The sequence below is a fragment of the Hyposmocoma kahamanoa genome, unplaced genomic scaffold, assembly GCF_003589595.1.
Source record: "Hyposmocoma kahamanoa isolate Upper Pololo Valley unplaced genomic scaffold, ASM358959v1 94, whole genome shotgun sequence".
NCBI lineage: Eukaryota > Metazoa > Arthropoda > Insecta > Lepidoptera > Cosmopterigidae > Hyposmocoma > Hyposmocoma kahamanoa.
This window is the reverse complement of record NW_020654878.1, coordinates 6099594-6120253: the sequence shown is the minus strand read 5'-3', so window position 1 is coordinate 6120253 and position 20660 is coordinate 6099594. Positions and strand designations below refer to the sequence as shown.

The window sequence follows — 20660 nt, the reverse complement described above, 5'->3', positions numbered from 1 at the left end:
TTTTTTAGGATTAGAAAAAATGTTAACACAGAAGCAGTGACCGTAAACCCTTTTCTCCAGGCAACAAATAATATCAGAATTGATTACAAAGGACATTTAAAAATTACACGATAATATGTTACTATGTTATAAAAAGTTTCAGTTCAATGTTTGGAAGCTCTTGTCTCTCTTTCTTTTCTTTAAGATTTTATAGTGCAAGTGTTTGAAGCAGATTCAGTATGTAAAGATATACATTTTTAATTTCGTTTATAATAGTCAGTAAGTAATACATGTAAAGAAACGTTATAATTATGAATAACTAAATGAAATGGTGTCTGATAAAAGACCCAACATTCCCTTCTATCTAATAACGATAATAAAAACGAAATATAGTTGTATGAAAGTTAAAAATCGTGTAACAAATTAGTAAGTAGGTAAATACTTTTAATAAACCTACTATGTATTGATTGTAATGAATATTATGGTGATTTAGTACCGTAATATTAATTTATTTGTTGTGAAATTACTCCAACAGTTTGTATTTAATTTATTAATACGAAAATTGAACACAAGGAAAAATTCCAGAAAAATTCTATCAGGTCCTGTCAGATCGAAGTGATCGAATGTTCAATATTTTTACTGACAATTAAAACAAACAAAGTTTAAAATTTTGTAAATGTGTGTAGATGCTTTAAACGTATTCATAGTTTTAGATACGTCTTGTGAATAGCTGTATAATCTTGGTACGTGCAGTTCTGTGAAGTGATATTATTGCTTTCAAAGGTCGGAACAAATGTACCACTAACTAAATTAAACTTATGCACACATAATTACTCAATTAAATAAGTAATGAATAAAATCCCGGAGCATTATATTCTTATTTTATTTTACTAAATGTTTTGAAGTTTTGCTTAAAAATGTAATTCTTATCTCAAAGGTTTTTTTTCCGTTATTACATATCTATTTGTATTTTCCAGTGGAGAAAGTGGTACAATCAGTAAATGGTAAAACCATTGTCATATTCAAAGGTTATTCATTCGGATTCAAAAAAGGACGCATTCGCTCGATGTCGATGCACGAACAGCAAGGTTTGTAAGGCATTTATCGCAGTGGACAAAAATCTCCGTGTTACACGAGGACAATTCAAACACAGTCATAATCTACCGTCTTTTATTATTCGAAATAGAGTGTATATTAAGGTTTAGAATTAAGTAAATTAATTATAAAGGCAGACTTTTTGGCAGTGCGTCAGTGACGCCTCTGTAGCGTGGCAGAGTTATTCACGATGTACGGTGGAAATTAATTTTTATAACGCTTTGTGTCAATTGTGTAACGTACATACAAGATAAGATACGGTAGCAACGGGACTTCTCGAGATTGTGCGAGAATTCTCCGGAAATGCAGGACTTACATATGGGTATTTTTATATCAAAATATCGGATTGGCATCTCGATTATGGGACTATGATTATGAAATAAAAATGGAATGCTGAACAATTCTGAGTTTCAGGCACTCTTGTTCAAACAACCATAAACATGCCTACTTTATGATGTCATGGGTTGAACAACGAGCCAACGCTACAATTCTATAATGCGCGGCGCGTATTATAAACCGCGCCGAATGTTTGCGGACGCACGGACGGCGGGTGCTTACATAAACAAGACGCGCTGCTACGTATGTATCTCGTAACACTACTAGTCTAATTATATTACGCTTGTATGGTTTACTTACTAGGTCTTTTTTGTGCTGCGCTAGCGGCATACTTTCGACGCAACCAATTTATTTTAAATCTAATATATTTTTAGTTAATTTTATTTCGCAGTCGCGATTGGTCACATTAACATTCATCATAACTTGTGTATTTTTCACTTTCCATAAATCTTTACATTTTTCTGCGTTCGCGATTGTGTGTCAACTCACCCCAACTAACTACAACTTTCAACTAACTTAACTAACTACAATCGAGACGTCTAAGGTCATACAACGCTAATGATAGCTATTCTCTAATTGCCGTATCTGCCATTGTCGTTGTTCTTACATCGACAACAAATCAGTCATCTTTTTTATACACATATGAACTAACTCATTGACAGACCGAGATTGATACGCGGTTCAACTCAAGATGTCAAAGTATTTACTTTGACTTTTTATGTCTTTACTTACATACTACCCGAAAATACGTGGTTGTAGTAAAATTGTCTCGTTCCAGTTACAAGCGTGCAGGTTCGATATATTTGATGAAATTTGACATTATAATATTAAACCCTAACTTGTTAACGAACGTAATTATGTGCCTGACAATACGCCAATTACCTTAAACTAGGGAACTTCTGTACTATGAGCACCAGTGCAATGGAATTCACCTTTGAGCACAACCCAAACCAGAACTAATTTTTCACAGTTCATTTCCTAACCGGTGATCAAATATGGGACCCTCTTCGTCCAGTGCCCTGTATTGACAGTTGGACCATCGAGATCATCGACGAATGACTACTTTTTACAATACTAGTTTCAGGTCGTACGAGAATAAACATCAACGTTTCTTCTAGTTATATTGCTGTCAAGAAATATTGTTTGAAATGAAAAATTAAAACCCTGTAATAAGCACCTTTAATTATTTTTAATTTGGCTTAAAATATAGTAATTCTTATCTCAAAAGCTTTTTTACGTTATTACATATCTATTTATATTTATTTTCCAGTGGAGAAAGTGGTTCAATCAATAAATGGTACAACCGTTGTCATATTCAAAGGTTATTCATTCAATCCAGTGGGGAAAAAGAATGCATTCGCTCGATGTCGATGCACAAACAGCAAGGTTTGCAAAGCATTTATCGTTGTGGACAAAAATCTCCGTGTTACACGAGGACAATTCGAACATAGTCATAATCCGCCGTCTTTTATTATTCGAAATGGACTGTATATTAAGGTATAAAACTGTGTAAATTAATTATAAAGGTAAATAAATAAATAAAATAAATAACGCACACACTCAACATAGCCCCGCACTAGGGAAACCCTGTGTCGCGGGTGCCATGGACACACATATAGACAGCCACAAATTACACCCAAACTCACGAGAGAAACAAATGTAGGCCATACAAACATTTCTCCCGGCCCGGGAATCGAACCTGGGACCTCTGCGTGGCAGTCCGGCATGGTAACCGTTCGGCCACGGAGGCAGTTGAATTATAAAGGTAGTCTTCTTAGCAGTGCATCTGTGACGCCTCCGCTGCAGCGCGGCATTAATATTACCACAATGTACGACGGAAGTGAATTTTGATAACGGTTTATGTCAATTGTGTAACGTACATATAATATACGATACGGTACCTGCGGGAATTCTCGAGATTGAGCGAGAATTTCTGAAAGACGCGCGACCTATTTTTTGGCTCGTATCTGGTTTGTACGTTACACAAAATTTTAGTAGCTGTGGAGCGCCGTGTGAAAGAGTTCGTCTAGGGAAGAACTGCCACTGTACCTATTTTTGCCGCCAAGCAGTAATGTGAGCATTATTGTGTTTTGGTTGTGAAGGGTAAGTAAGGGTGCTGGTAAAATTACAGGCACATGGGACTTGTCAACTTATGTCTCTGGGTGAAGAACAAGTCGTGCGCCTGGTGGTAAGCGACGCGCCTATCCATAACAGTAACATTGCCACTCTGAGCTTTAAATCGCAAAGATCTTATGGGCTCTGCCATTGCGCCCGTCACCCTGAAACTAAGTTGACAAGTCCCATAATTCTTCCGTCGACGAACTCTTTCACAAGGAGCCCTCTTTACGAACGTAATTATGTGCCTGACAAACACGCCAGTTACTTTAAATTAGAGAATTTCCCGTACTATGAGTAATAGAGCAATGAAATTCACCTTCAGACACAACCTAAACCAAAACTAATTTTTCAAAATTCATTTCCTAACTGGGACTCGAGAAATATTGTTCGAAGTGTGTGTGCTGTCGCGTGTAACTACCTATTTTGTTATCAGGAACCTCAACGTATCGTTTCCATATATGTGTAATATAGATTAATGTGGATTCGAAATAATAATTTTAATTAGTACAGCAATAAATACGATTTTGTGTACATCAATATGTAATTTTTTTTTTCAACCAACTTAAAAAAAGAAGGTTCTCAATAAGACTGTATTTTTTTGTGTCGATGTTTCGCGAATACTCGGCATAATACGTCATTGGTGAACCGATTTCGATGATCCTTTTTTGTTGGAAATGGGATACGTCAGTAGTGGTCACATTGAATTTGTAAAAATGTTCTACCTCTAAGGGTGGCAAATTATGGGATGCATCCGATTTATTGGATTTCACTCACTTTCCGTTAACCGATTTCAATAAAACTTGGCAATTAGAAGATTGCACAAATTTTTGAGGTCGGTTTCCGGTCGGCTTTTTTATAAACAAGTTGTAGTTATTCTTTTTTACTTTTTGATACAAAATAACATTGTTAATGTTTCTCCATTTGTCGGCCATTGAAAGGTTGTAAAGGGGTTGTACAGTGTTTCTTTTATATTTGAATTCTAATATCGAAATATGTTATCATATTGGTAGCAGAAGAGCTCCTTGTGAAATGGTTTTTTTTTTAATTCCATGTCTGTACTGTGTCAAAGACGCGATGCTATTGACCTACATTTTGTCTTTGACAGTACGTATAGTGTTGGTGAATTACATGTGCGTGTGTTGGGAGTATCTGTGAGAGAAGTGTTTACTAATAGATTGTAAAATAGTTCCTGCAAGGAAAGAATGCCACAAAAGTAGGTAACTAATTATGCCTCCAAGCAGTAATGTGAGCATTATTGCGTTCCTGTTTTGAAAGTTGAGGGTGCTGGTGAAATTTCATGCACATAGGACTGGCCGACTTATTTTACTGGGCGACGTGCGCAGTGGCAGTGTCCCTTAGCTCTTTGTGATTTAAAGCTCTTAGTGACACTGCAACTGCTTAAGACAGGCGTGTCGCTTAACGCCTGGTACACGACTTGTTCGTTTTGTCATTTGGTATCATAAAAAACTGAGACATAAGTTGACAAATCCCATGTGCCTGTAATTTCACCAGCACCCTTACCCTTCAAAACCGGAACGTATAACGGTGGCAGTACTTCCCTGGACGAGCACTTTCACAAGGCGTTCTACCACTTTCTTTTACCAGATCCATTGTATATTTTAAAATGTACAATGGAAATGATTATTTATTACCAATAAGTGAAACGCTATGTTTAGCCATATTCTGTAAGTGTCCAGGTGTCCATTTCTAATCTTAATTTTTGGAAGGTATTATCTTCGTATAACTAACTAACTGTGCAGAACTCTACTGCTACTTAATAATAGGGGTTTAAATATGAAATTGCCGATTTATTTTACTGGCCACTTTAAATTAAAATTAAACCTGTATGGTGTCCGATTTCAGAGTGAAACGTTTTTCACACGAAAAGTAAAACATGCTTAACTTAAAAAACATGATATTTGATTGTTCGACTTTCATTTGTTTTTACATTCAGCTTTTAACGTGAAGATGGATACAGCGAAAATCTGAGTACCTAATTTTCGAATACGAATTTCCACATGGAGTTAACGTAGCAGAAACTGTCAATGCTGTATTTGGAGAGGATACGGCATACGCAAATACGGCAAACGCCGGCAATACGGCAAATTACGACTTGAAGAAAGAACCACGAGGAAGACCAGTCACAAATGTAAATAACGTTGAATTGAAGGTAATGATGGAAGCCGATCCGTATCAAACTACCACGAAACGTCATGGTTTAATGTTAGCATACCCACAATATGACATATGGCGATTGAATAATGACGACGGAACTCGCAGCAAAACAGCTTCACCGTTATTGCTCTATGATAACGCAACACCTCACACTGCTTGAGAAACAGTTTTACTACTACAAGACCTGCAGATATAAATTATCGCATCATCCTACATATTCGTCGGACCTCGCCCCGACCGACTACCATTTTTTCCCGCAATTTGAATTTTTTTTGTATGGAAATAAAATTCCCAGGAAGCAGTACAAAAATCCCTTCACACAGCTGGACTCCACCCAGGTCCCCAGAGTTCTTTCGCAAAGGTTTAAATGACCTTCCGATTACATGGCAGAAATGTATAGACAACAAGGGAAAAAACTTTGATTAAACAAATATATTTAATCTTAAAAAAAAATTGTTTTAATTTTTCAGTGCGAAACGGCAATTTCATACTTTAACCCCTAATATTATATTTTTACAGTGATCTGGTGTAAAAATTCAACTGGTAAACGAATGGCAATTCTTAACGGATATACATTTTACCTGGACAGAACCAAATGGAGATGTACCTATGGTCGAGGATGCATAGCCAAATTTGGTATTAGCGAAAACGACGAGATTGTTCAATCCACTATGATCCATAACCATCAGCCTCCAACGTATACGATTCGTAATGGCATTTGTTACAAAATTTAAAAAAGAACGCTAACTTTTATAATAAAGTAGGAGACGCCCCCGACATCACATCCCTCAAAATAAAAACAACCTATATAGTACCTCATCCTGTGAATATTTAAAAACAGAATCAAGCAAACAAATTCATAAATGCATTGAAACATCTTTTAATTTCTAAAGTTATTACGATGTGGACGAGTATTTCGAAGATAAATTATAATTAATATCTGCCCCTCTCCCTTTCCATGTTGCGATGCCTATCAAGTGTATGTTTTTGTTAGTTTATAAGTAGATTCATATGTACATTTTTACAACATATGTAAAGAACTTATAAATAAATAAGTAAAACTTGCATTTACTTCATTCTCTGCTAAACTTTACGTTCGATGACATACATATGTGACAATCTGTTCTTGGCATTATTATTGGCGTTCTGTATATAAGTATAATATTCGTCTTCTTCAAGCGTTGTTCTTCTCACATGGTAATAAATAGCTTTGCTGTTTTTCTCAGTGACCTGGGTGAAAAATAAATCTGGAAAGATGTTAGGAATACTCAACGGGTATACATTCTATCTTAAAGGAGTTACATGGAGATGTACCAGTGGTCGGGGTTGCAAGGGCAAATTTAACATCGGTCAGGACAATCAGATCGATCGTGTCACGTTGGATCATAATCATCACCCCCCGGAATATATTATTCGTAATGGAGTTTATTTTAAGGTTTAGAATTGTATTGTAGTTGTACACCGGTTGAGTAGTTTTGATTTTTCCCTTTGTGCTTTTGATTGCGACATTAAATAGTCTATTTAATGGTGTGAAATCTTGTACATAATAATGTATAAACTTAGTATTTCCACAATTTGGTCTAATCCTAGGTATATAGAAATAAATAAACAATTTGCTTATTTTCTTCCCTTATTTGTACGTTCAGAACAATTCTTAAAACCGTGTTTTTAATTTGAAAAAATAAAAACTAGCGCCGCAGTTAATTATGGCTGTGGCATAAGCTGAATGAAATCCATTTGCGTACGTCACAAGTGCACAAATGACAGAACAACATTTGTAGTCGTTATATTCAGGTTTTTGTCAGTTTTGTCCTATTTTATGTTGTTGTTTTTTGTATTTTTTATTTTGTTTAGTAATTCTTTTTATTTTGTAGTGTTATCATTTTTTTTTGTATCTATGTGTTGTGGCGTTGCAATAAATGTCTATTCTACTCTAAATACGTCTCTGGGTTATTCCGTTAACAGTGCGGTTAGAAGAGGAACGTATCTGTTGTTTAGAAGATTTCGTAGACGACCGAAAGTAAACATATCTTTTCTGGGCTCGTTCACCAATTGATAGAGCATTCCTAGATGCATGCTGATTAGGGCTGATTATTATATACATGTTAACAATTTTTCGACGGTATGAAGTAAATATATTGTGTTTGGGCGTGTTTTGATTAGCTCAGAGAGAACTTCCATTTAGTGAACTGATCTCAAGATCAGCACGTATACATCAGAGATACGATAGGTAATTTTTATTTATGCCGCCAAGCGTTCCGGTTTTGAAGGGTAAGAAGGGTGCTGCAGAAATGCGGGCTACAGGCGCAGTGGTAGTGCCCCTCAAATCTTTGCGCTTTAAAGCTCTGAGCGGCACTGCAGTTGTTATGGACATGCCTTGCTTAACACCAGACGCACGACTTGTTCGTCTCACCACTAGATTAAAAAAAAAGATAAACATACTCTTCGTAAACTTCGAGCAACACCTATAGAGTGCTTAACACGTCTTTGGAATCCCGGAATGATCGAAAATAACATGCAAAAAATCAGAATAAAATACATTTTCATAATTCCTCTAAATACGCTACCGTAGTGAAGTAATTGCTAGTTGCACATCAAAAATATAGAACAAGGAACAAGTACCGTAATTGTATTAAGTAAATAAAATAAAAATATTTCTAATAAGTACTTTTTTACCGTGTCGTAATTTTGTCCGAAGAAGTACACATCTTAAATCTTTTTACTTATACCTTAAATATTTGTATTTATTTTATTTACTAAATACAATTACGGTGTAAATATCTATTAGGTTAAAAAAATAACTTTTTAAACAAAAACTATAAAACTTTACTGTGCATTTATTACTTTCCCTCAAAATTCTAACTCATTGTATATTTTGTCTTCAGTGTTTTATGTACAAAGCCAAGCGGGGAAGCAGCTGGTGATGGTAAATGGCTACCCTTTCTACCAAATGAGTCCAACTTCAGGCACCTGGAGGTGTACCAAATGGTCATTGTGCAAATCGAGAGTCGTCTTTAGGAAGGGCAAAATTAACAAAGCCAACCTGATGCACAATCATGGCCAACCGAAGTATTTGATACGAAATGGCGTGTTATTTAGGATATGATTTAGTTTATTTTGCAAATACTATATTCAATAGAAAACAATATCGCATTGACATCACCATCGAACCAAAATACTTTTCTTTCTAAAAAAAACTTTCATAGAGATTTTACAGATGGCGCTACGCCAAATAAAGTCGTCAAAACCATATCAAAAATATCTGCAACAGCCTGCTGGTTCGTTCCGGAGCTAAGTTGGGAGAGCGTCAGTCTGGAATCGAACCAGCGACCATTGACGAAGGAATTTATTTTTGTGTTCGATCTTTGTATTATAATATTATGCGACATCTACCTATAGCAGTACGCACTTATTTGTTATTCATAGAAAAGTGAAAAATGTTTTTTTCTTCCGAGTTGTGTCTATGACATTTTTTCTAATACTCTTGTTTGATGGCATTAGTCTAGAAAGCGTACTCCATGTTAGCGAAATTTAATTCTATTTTTAATACTAAATAAGAAAACTCAATAAAATCCAGTAGACATTTTCAAGTAACTAACATCCAGTGTCGCAATTTGTCAATTTTCCGTTAAAGTAAATCTGAATATTAGTATCAAACTTACTTGGGCTCAAAAGCTTGTAAATTTCGATCAAAGACTTTATGACAATTTTTCAGTATGAATTTAATGAATTTTGTAATATTAAAAAGGAATATCTACATAACTACCGTATTATTTAGGTCGACATCGAATTACAAAATGATACTTAACGCACACGCGTGTCTTAGAAAACCTGTTCTCTTCTAATCTATACAGGGTTATTTGAAAATACTAACAACCTCACAGGTAACATTATGATGTTAGTTATATAGTTATGTTGTTTATGAACAACAACTTTTTTCACCTCACTAGCTCGGAAAGGCTGTCTAGCGTGGAAACCTTTTCCACGCTATCGTGGAAAACGGATTTGGTGTTCGAACTTGACAGTGGACTTTTATGCACCTAATTTTTTCTTTCGATGAAATAAAAAAACCGTAACGACACGTTCAACTACGCGATTTGTCGCACATTATTTATGTAATGTAAACCCTTTGCTACATTTTATTCTTATTATTGTTGACATTAAATTGACAACGGATAACTAATTTTGTTTATTAAAACTGGTTTGTTCTAATTTTACTGTATTTCTTAAAATTTTTTTATTTTCCCACGTGAGGTGAAAAGTTGTGTGTTTCGCTCGGCAGCAAAGTTGTTTTGCGTCTCGTGGCTTTCACCGTTGCGCTCTTCTCTAAAAATCTGATGAATTATTAATACTCATGGAACAAAAGTTGTTGTTTATGGTGTTAGTGATATAGTCCTACGAGGTTGTTAGTATTCTACAAATAACCTTTTATAATAAAAGATGTTCGCCGACCTGTTGACACGCATCACATCGAAATGTTGTACGTTGTTGACATTCATTAGTGCGACATTACATTTTTACAAGGTTTAATTAAAGTAACTGTGATAGTTCATATATATTATAAATTTCTGTGTTAAATATTTGATAGTGAGGTATAACATGGATATTCCTTATTCCGAATTTCAATAATAAAATAGCTATATTAAATAGATTTTATATTGCTTTCAAGCCTCGATTAAAAGCACATTATTTTTATACAATTTGTTTTCTTTAAGGATATTTCTCGTTCCTTAAATAAATACTTATCATTGTTGTAATTTGTATTTGGTTATAATTTTTTTTATTCCCTTTACGTGCGTACCTCGACATTCTAAATTTATTGTCACTATAGCACAATAAAAACATGTCAGGAAGATTCTGATTCAGACTATTTATTGTTAAAAGAAAACTTTGTCGAAAACTGTTTTTACAAAACAATAACAATTACCTACTGCCTTACTTTTCTATAATACCAAATGACGAGACGAACTAGTCGTGGACCTGGCGCCTTACCTTGAACTCTTATTACAGTTCATTATAGGTTCGCAACGACAACAAAGCGGGATGGTGATATACACTTCATGTAGCGCTGTCTCACACCAATTCATTTTAGGTCTCACTCAGACCTTTAAAACGTAAAAATCGGAGGGGCACTGCCACTGCGCCCGTCACCCTGACATATAAGTTGACAAATCCCATGCGCCTGTAATTTCACAAGTACCTCTTCAAAACCGGGACGTTGTAATGCTCATATTACTGCTTTCAAAAGGACTAACTAAGGAGAAGTCTTTCTTTCTCTTATTTCTGGCGCCAAGCGGTAATGTGAGCATTACTGCGTTTCTGTTGTGACGGGTGAGGGTGCTGATGAAATTACAGGTATGTGAGATTTGTCACCTTATATCTCAGGGTGGCGGGCGCAGTGGCAGTGCCCCTCAGAACTTTGCGATTTAAAGCTCTGAGCGGCACTACAACTGTTATAGACAGTCGTGTCGCTTATCAGCAGGCCCACAACTTGTACGTCCCGTCACTTGGTAATTAAGGTGTCATAAAAAAAGGCCAATAGTTATAGACGATCTTTTACTTTAATTCCATGTACTTTGATACTAAAGTTTTATTTTCACCACACAGTGCTTTGGGTAAGAAATACATCGGGAAAACAACTGGCCATCGTAAAAGGATTCACCTACTATCTCAGTGTGAAAAGAAGTCGTACAGATTCTTGGAGATGCACCAAAGGAGTGCCTTGCAGGGCACGATTCATTCTCGATAGGAATATGAAAATGATCCGTACTAACTTTATTCATGATCACAAAGCACCTAATTTTATTATTAAGGACGGCGTCTATATTAAGATTTAATGTGAATGTAAAATTAGTCCGTAACCGTTACCTTACTGGACTGCCACGCGCAGTTCGATCCTGGGCTGGGAGAAATGCTTGTACCTACATTTATTTCTCTAGTGAGTTTATGTGTGTAATTTGTGGTTGTCTATGTGTGTGTCTGTGGCACCCTCGATACAGGGTTTCCCTAGTGCGGGGCTATGAGTGTGTGCGTTATTGTTCTTATTATTTAATGTGAATGTAAAATTAGTCCGTATTGTTCTAGCAAAATATGGTAGCTTAGTCAACAAAAGAAAAAAAAGAAGTTTCACTATTTGTCATTGTCCTCTAGCATATAGTTTAATTAATAAATATACTTGGCAAAATAAACTATTCTTTTTTCGATTTAAACTGCGTATTATATTTGTATTTTCTGGCAGCCATTATCATGGGAATAAATAAATAAAAATGCTATATTTTTCAACACAAAACATACAACATGTAAAATAAACACGTAAAAAAAAGAAGAAATCAAAACTCTAATTTTATTTGTTATATGAAAAAGCTGAAACTTTCTAGCTTTCCATATAAACAATTAAATTAGAGTTATGATTCTTTTTCTTAAAAAATACTTTGAATTGCTCTCCTGTAATATCTTTCAAACGCACGTTAAACGTTTTACCTCTCCGGGGTCAATATGCAATTTAGACCCGAAAAAATTGTGTCATTTTTCAATGTGTAACAATTACGAAAACCTAAGAACTAGATAATAAATATACTGTATTTTATATGAAATGATATTCCAAGACAAGGAAATTCTGTTAATGTGTATTTTTTTATTTTTACGCAGTGCAGTGGATTAGGAACTCATCTGGAAAACTGTTGGCAGTTATCGACAGATTCACCTACTATGTCGGTTCTACAGGAAAGACTACATGCACTTGGAGATGTACTAAGGGAAAACTCTGCAAAGCTCGATTCACACTCGATAGAAACAAGAAAATTATCCGTTCTATTTTTGTACACGATCATCCACCTTCTAATTTTATTGTAAGAAACGGTATATATATTAAGCTCTAATGTGAACATGAAACTGTCCACTTGTCTGCTTCGAATGAGCTGTCGACAATGACTGTGCTGGACGTCGCGCACACTTGTCTTGTTTTGTGGCTCATTAAAATGCATTGTACGCGCTAAGGGCGACGTCAGAGTCATGGATAATGATAAACGTTTGCGAACAGTCTCTAATAAACAGCCTGAGTTTTATAAAGCTATCTTAGCGCACTTGCTTCAAGTAACTTCTAGACCCTTTATTAGTTAAAAAATAAAGTCATAATCCAACGACTTCAATCTATAGATTATATATCTATAGATACATTCATAGCAACTACCTACATGTTCCAATTAAAACACTGTCAATAGTGATAGTGTTTTGTTTTAGTGTTGAATTTTCTCAAAGAGTATCAGTACCGTAGTACCGTGGAAAGACGAAACAGTCTACACCTATTGGGAATGAGTGTTCACCAATGATATTTATCCCTTGGGGAGTTACATAAAGCCCCTAGCTAATCCGCTATTAGTTGCACAATACATTTCAGTTCTGTTGCTTTAACCCAGGATCCTTCCGTTTACTATTTATAATTATTATATTACTAAAAAGAAAACCAAATTAAGTGAAAGAAAAAAATAATATACAATCGAGCTGTTGAATTTATTGAAGTTATTTTATGCAGGTACATACTTTTCCTTGCGGAAATCAAAGATCTTTGTACCATACAGCCTAGTCAAGTACATAGATATCGTTGAGCTTAGTCTTTTTTTATATTTTTTAAATTCATATGGGAACCTTAGTAACTATTATAATCGCATTAAACATACTCTGTTATTGTGTAGTCAGAACACTCTGTTGCTTATTAATCTATGGTTTATATTTTGTCTTATCTTTTGTATACTATTTCGTGATTATCAAATATTATAATGCACAAATTACTCAAAAACCACAGCATCACTTACCGAATGAGTGTGAATAATTTAAAAGTTTTGATTTATGTTCACCCAATGGGTCAAATAGCGAAATTTGAGCAACATACTGATGTAAATTAATTTTGAAAGAGGGCCGCATCTGTGTCCGCCGTCTTGAATGTTTGACAACCGACTAAATGATTTGCAACGTCTTCACCGCACATGAGTGAAACAAAGCGTGCGTATGGAACGCCGCATTTAGTACTCTAGTACATTGATATCATTGGTATAATCATAGATTGTCATATAATTATTTATTGTAATTGTTTTATGTGCCTACTCAAAAGTTCACAATGTTAGTTGACCAGTGATGGGCAGTAGGTTAAAACCAATCAATCCGCTCGGGTTACAACTGGGTTTCTGTCCAAAGCGCCGTAACCCATTTCCGCTCAAAATCGTGGGCACAAACGGTAAAAACGGAATTTGGTATAATTCCATACTTATTACAAATTTGGATGTAATAATCTTTTTTAGGCAAAAAAGAGGCAACTTCACACAATACCCACCTTGCAATTGTGGACACTCACTATTAAGAATGCACATTACGATTCCATTTGTATGGAAGTCGATTCAAATTTATACGATCTGACGATTTTTGCATCAATTTATTCCAATGCGATTTTCAAGCGAATCAATTCAATAGAAAGTCAAATAGAATCGTCTAGATCAGAAAGCATATATATAAAGCATGTATATAATATACTTTTGTAGCATCATTCAATTTGAACAAAATTCGATTTAGAACACATATACAGTTGTAAATAGTTTTAACCTCGTTTTTAGGCCGTAATGGATTTTAACCCGATTTAAACGCTTGCCCATCTTTGAAGTTAACCTTTTATTAATATAGTTAACTTTATCAATAGCAAAAATGTACCAGTATTCTATTTATATAATATTAGAGTCATGGACACATTTAGAGAAACGTTAAAAATGTTTGAAGAATATGATTACAACTTTCGTATAAATCACTGGCCACATGTACCAGAAAATTTTATCGAAATTAAAAGACAATTGAAGTCATTCTTTTTTCAAATTATATGTTCAGGTGAAATTTGGTCATTGGTTCATAATATGAACATTGTTATCAACAATTTTTTGTTATACAACAAAGTTTGTATTTGTGCTGAATAATCGTGTTATCTATCTATCTATTTAACCATTTTTAACGTTCTTTGAAATACGTCCATTATTGTTTTAAATAACAAATAGTAAATAATAATACTCGTATGATGATGTACTGTAATTTTTTTCTCTGCTAATTCTGTACAATAAACAGATTCTGATTAAAAAATAGTATTATTTTTATTTGATTTCTTTGCTTATTGTTATAAGTATTTTCTTAACGAGCTTTGATATTTATTGTTTTATTTTTTCCTCAGTGCAATGGGTACAGAACGTAGCAGGAAAGCAATTGGCAATCATAAACGGTTTCACCTACTATCTCGGCAACAAAGGAAGCAATACACAATTTTGGAGATGTACTAAGGGAAAACTTTGTAGGGCTCGATTCACTATCGATAAAAACAGGAGAATTATCCGACTTTACCAGGAACATGACCACAAGGCTCCTAATTATATTATAAGGAATGGTCTTTATATAAAGACTTGAACGTAAAATAAACCTTTGCATATAGAACATAATCTACCTGCAAGAGCGATGCCACACGGGCGTTGCCGGTGCATTGCGTCGTAGCAACACTATGATTTCGATGCACCAAGTGCTACACGAGCGATGCGGTGTCGTATCGCAACGCTGCTTACTTACGCACTGCAGTACCCCACTCCGCTATGTCTCCTGGCCCCTTGTCCGAAGCGCACGCATTTCGTTACCGTGTGCCGTTTCAAAGCACCGTGTGGCATGTCGTTCTGATTTATATGTAATATAATGCAGCGTCACCGCTCAGGCGCCGCCGCAACACAACGTGTGGCATCGCTCCAACGTATTTGCTGATGGTCCATCATGGTGGCGCTCTGTTAGTACCATTTCTGCTTTGCTATCATTAAAACTTTATCAGAAGGCAATGTCTCTGCATAAGATTAGGGTTTACCATTGTTCGAAATTTTTAAACAGCGCTGATTGAAAAGTCTCCTTTATTTTCTGATAATATGAAGCGTGGGATGTTGACTTATCTACGTATAACTTTAAACAATTTAGTTTATTATTATTAGCACAGGCAAGAGCACATCAAGCTTGACACTTTGGACCGTTCTTATCGTAAGCGGCATTGAGTTGTATTTAAGTCTTACGTGTCAAGCTTGACGTGCTCTTGATCCTGTACAATGTTTTCGATTTTAGTCATAAGTATTCCAAACGTTAATGTTTTATTCCTTTGTCTTGTTTTTTAAATAAATGTATTGTAAATCATGATGTACCATTATTTGAGGGATATTTCAATCAGTACCGACACTTATGTGTTTTTTTTTAAATCAAGAAAATCTGTTTGAACCAAGATTTACAAATGCCCACGCAGACTTAGTATTTCGACACCAGACGAAATACTAAGTCTGCGTGGGTGCGCCCACTACTGCTATCAACGTAACATTTGAAACATTTTATGGTTCATTAAAGTTTTCATTGTCATGAATGCCGATTTTTACAATTTAAACATATGATATTAGTTACATACAACTGCCTCAGTGGCCGAACAGTTATCATGCTGGTCTGTCACCCGAAGATCTCGGGTTCGACTCCTGATCCGGAAGAAATTTTTGTGTAGCCTACATTTATTTCTCTCGTGAGTTTGAGTGTAATTTGTGGTTATCTATGTGTCTCCATGGTACCCGCGCGGTTATTATATACAGGGTTATTATTATATTTCAATGAAAATATCAACATGGTGTTGGATGCCATTGGCTGGGTTACCTTCTACAATGTTGTAAATAATATAACGATAAAAAATTCCTAGCATATTATGATGATATAAACCAAACGTTTATCTTTGCAGATAATACGGTGAGGTGGGCAAAGAGTCGCTCAGGGAAGCAAATTGCAATTATCAACGGCTATCCATTCTACTGCGGCATAGTCACCACAACTACCTATGCATGGAGATGTACCAAATGGTCCAAATGTAAAGCAAGATTTATTTTGAGCAAGACGTTTAGAATGTTAAGAGTTAATATTGAGCATAATCATGACCCTCCCAATTTTACAGTTCGTGATGGTATTTATATTAAACTTTAAGATTATAGCAAAGGCAACGGGCGAATTGTGGTAAAAGTGACAAATGACAAACAGAAAAAACATTCTCACAATTAAAGGTATCCATTCCCTGTTGGTGCGTAATTATACGACCGAACAGCATCGCAATTGCAATTAATTCATTTGGAAACAGTTGGCACAACTGCACGTCAATGCGTTACTTACTTTAGTAGCAAAAGAGGATCCCCGTGAAATAGTTCGCCCATGAAAGTTGACTGCCATTCTTATCTGTTTCTGCCGCCAAGTAGTAATGTGAGCATTACTGCATTTCGATTTTGAAGGGTAAGGTTACTGGTGAAATGTTGGGCACATGGAACTTCTCAACAAATGTCTCAGGGTGACAGGCGTGGTATCATTAACGCGACCATACGTCTCGCGGTCCCGCTTTTAAGCTTTTCGTGTAACATTGTCCCCAAAATACTTAAAAATGTCCCGCTTTGACATAACAGCCCACACGTGATAATCAATTTACAAACGTCGCTAAAGCGTAGAAGCAAGAAGTCTTGTCGCCCGCGCCCCTTTTTAGTTGTGCATCAAAATCGGTGGCGGTGGAAAAAATCGGTGGCGTGTTGTGCTGGGTTGCCATGGTACGGATTTAAAAACTAAATCATCTTAAAAATATATAAAGGCAGCCCTCCAGACTGTCGGATTAGTTCTTTTTTTAAATTTTTGTTCATTAACCATTTTTAGTTTTTTTTAATTATTAAACATTTTGTAACTCATCCTAAACGTGAGTTTTATTTTTAAAGTAATAAACAATTTACACGTCCCGCTCTGAAGGACAAAAATAATGGTCAAACAAGGGGTTCATAAAAAAATACTTGTATAGCTCGTGTGACAACGCACTTAAGAACGCACTAAGCACTAAAGAAATCCATCATTCTGGTTGATCACAACTGTGTGCATTGCAGAATGGCTGGCACTTGTAATGCTTTTGCATTTGTTGCGATCCAACGTAATCTAACCACATATTTAACCACTGCTTGTCAATGAATATTTGAAGTATTTCTCCTCCAGAATATTTATTCGTAGATTGTCCGTTGCCTGATTTAGACTGTTTTAAAAATCACAGGTTTAAAACCACGGAAGAAATGTGGTCTGTGTTTTAAACCGTTATTATTGTAATGTAACAAAGGTTTTTTATATTATTCCTAAGTTTTGTAGAGATTGATCTAAATAACGTTTATTATTTTGTTGCTGTTTGCTTTTAGATATCGATATTTGGGAAATATGAAGTTTTTATCATTTATGAAATTTGTAAAGAAAAATATTTCCATTATCTAACAAATTGTATTGTAAATTCAAAATATCTTTGTTTCACACGTAATCAAATTACACTCGACAACGTTACATTTCTTAAAAACTATTGTTCGTTCATAAAGTAGATTCTCCTGAGGTGAATTATTTAACGGTATCTAGGGGTTGTTTTGTATATATTTGTCAATATTTATCATTTACAATAAGCAACTTTACAAAATATTATATACAGAAATTCGTTTAGCTCTTTCAGGTTGAAATTTTATTGCGTTATACACACATCAAAAGTGTCTAGGGATCAAGTGAATATTTTTGAAATAAAAATTATTTAAGCAATATTTACCAAATCCAGTCTTCCAGGACGACTTCTTACTTTAATGCTTATGTTTTATTTAACCGCTTACCCCTATATTTAATTAAAATAAACTAAAATTGATGTTTTTGCAAATTGTGGGAAAAAACTCAAATTAACGGCGTCAATTAAATGACAAAAAATGGCGAAAATGATGATTTTGCTCATTTTTATTGTAAAGATAAGAAAATTAATAATCTGTATTTCCACCATTAACACGAATCACACGATTACAGCTATTTGGCATGCTCAAGATGAGTTCATCAAAATCACTTTGAGGAATGGCCGCCCATGTGTTTTGTAACAAGTCAAAATATTGTTGTAGAGTATGTACGGTATGCATACTCGGCACAGCTCTTCTTTGAAGCATATCCCATGCGTGCTCAATTAGATTGAGGTCTGGCGATTGAGCAGGCCACGGCAGAACGTTGATACGAGCTTCGGCAAGAATGCGTGTTACGACTCTAGCCGTGTGTGGACGTGCGTTGTCATGCATTAGTTGAAATGAATCACCCAACTGGCCTCGCAAAGGGATGATAACATCTGAAACAATCCTCTCTGCGTAAACTTGAGCATTGAGGTTACCCCTGATCCAAATGAGATCGGTTCTTCCGCCGATCCAAATACCGGCCCATATCATTATTGTGCCCCCACCCTATGGATGAACTTCCTGACAATATCTCAAACGTTCATGACGTCCAGATGTTCTCCAAACTCGAGTACGTCTTGTATCCGGTCTCATACCGAAGCGGGATTCATCCGAAAAGCACACATAGCGCCAGTCTTCTTCCTCCCAGTTTCTGTGTTCGCGAGCCCATCGTAAACGGGTCCTGCGATTGCAGGGTGCAATAGGTGGAACTCTGAGCGGCCTTCGGGATCGCAGACCCACTTCACGTAAACGATTTCGGATTGTTTGATCGCTTATTAACTAAATTAAGCTAAGTAACCAACATCATGGCGGTCATGGTACGATTCCGTCGAGCAGTATTTTGGATATACCGGTCCTGTCTGCGAGTCGTGATGCGAGATCGTCCTCCATGTCGCTCGGCCACGCTGCCCGTCATGCGATAGCGCGTCCAGAGGCGACTTATGACGCTCTGTGTAGTGTTAAGAGTGAAAGCCACAGCACGTTGCCTGGAACCAGCTTCCAACATTCCGACGGCTCGCATCATCACTTCTCGGGTTAAATGATGTCGTCTCTCCATAATAATGTAAATTGTTTCGGTTCCGATGCAGATATTGTAATGATTTTGTCAAAACGCTATAACTCATTTTTATACAAAACCACATTGACAATCGATTTTCTTCTTATTATCGAATTTTAACCAATATTCCTTATTTAAATGTTAAAACTCACTAAAAAGTATCAATAGCGATACAAAAAAGTTAATATAATTAACCCTAATTGCAGCAATACTCTTAAACGTACTTGATCCCTAGGCACTTTTGATGTGTGTAGTTTTAAAATTTTTAAACGCAAATGCTGAATCTCAACTGGGGTCAGAGAAACGTATACTTTGCTGTGGGATTTATTAACGACCATTAGACCATTTGACATCATTGGAGATCTCAAAATAACGAAATACTATTAAATACCCTAATTTGACTAAATATTTTGCCTTAATGTTCAAGGAAACATTACTAACTTTTTTCAACATTTTAGGATAATACCAGTGTTGTAACATTTCAAACTTATTTTAAATTTTTTTTAGTGTTAGGTGTTTTCAGATTCTTTGTCGTATTTTAATTGTTCTTAAGGCTAAATAAGCTAAGCTATGGATAAAGTAAATTTGTAGGCTGTGTTGTACGGAAGATTATACTAATTCTGTTTGAAATGTAAAATTGTGTTTTTTCTTTTTTTCATTTAAATGGTGATTTTTCTTTAGAAACCTAAATTTTACAGTTCCCATGGTCACGGTTGAGTCAATCGTGTACGTGGACCTGCAATTCTGGACCTGTAAATTTATTAAATCCTAAGTTTGTGACAAATTCTCAGACAAGAAGTAACAATAGAGCTCCTTGTGAAAGAGTTCGTCCACGGAAGTGATGCCACCTTACCTACAGCTCTTTGCGATATCAAATCTTGAATGGCACTGCAACGGTTATGGAACAGGCGTATCGTTTACCACCACGCGCATTACTTGTTTGTCCTGTCACTTAGAATCCTAAAAAAGGAAAAGAAAAAACAAGAACCCAAGCCGTAAATAATAATCATTGGTACATAAGAGTTTACCTTTTTATATGATCATCGTCATCGTTATGGCTGCCTTTTTGTGATCGAATTTTGGATGTAGACCTCTTCCCTCTTCTTCCCACCCGTGGC

At 35.6% G+C, this 20660-nt stretch overlaps 1 protein-coding gene across 9 annotated transcripts in view; it reads left to right on the top strand.

Annotated features, from left to right (window-relative positions):
* LOC113237741 (modifier of mdg4) overlaps positions 1-20660 on the top strand; it is a 563531-nt gene that overhangs the window by 381199 nt on the left and 161672 nt on the right. Inside the window, exon 5 of one of the 9 annotated variants that reach the window (XM_026474353.1) lies at positions 12352-12596. The exons of 6 other annotated variants lie outside the window; for them this stretch is intronic. In XM_026474353.1, the coding sequence (XP_026330138.1) occupies positions 12352-12581 (230 nt within the window). In that variant the 3' untranslated portion in view covers positions 12582-12596. Of the gene's footprint in view, positions 1-2680; positions 2929-11310; positions 11556-12351; positions 12597-20660 lie in introns of those variants that run through there. 2 more of the 9 variants (XM_026474354.1, XM_026474349.1) reach the window with 2 other exon arrangements.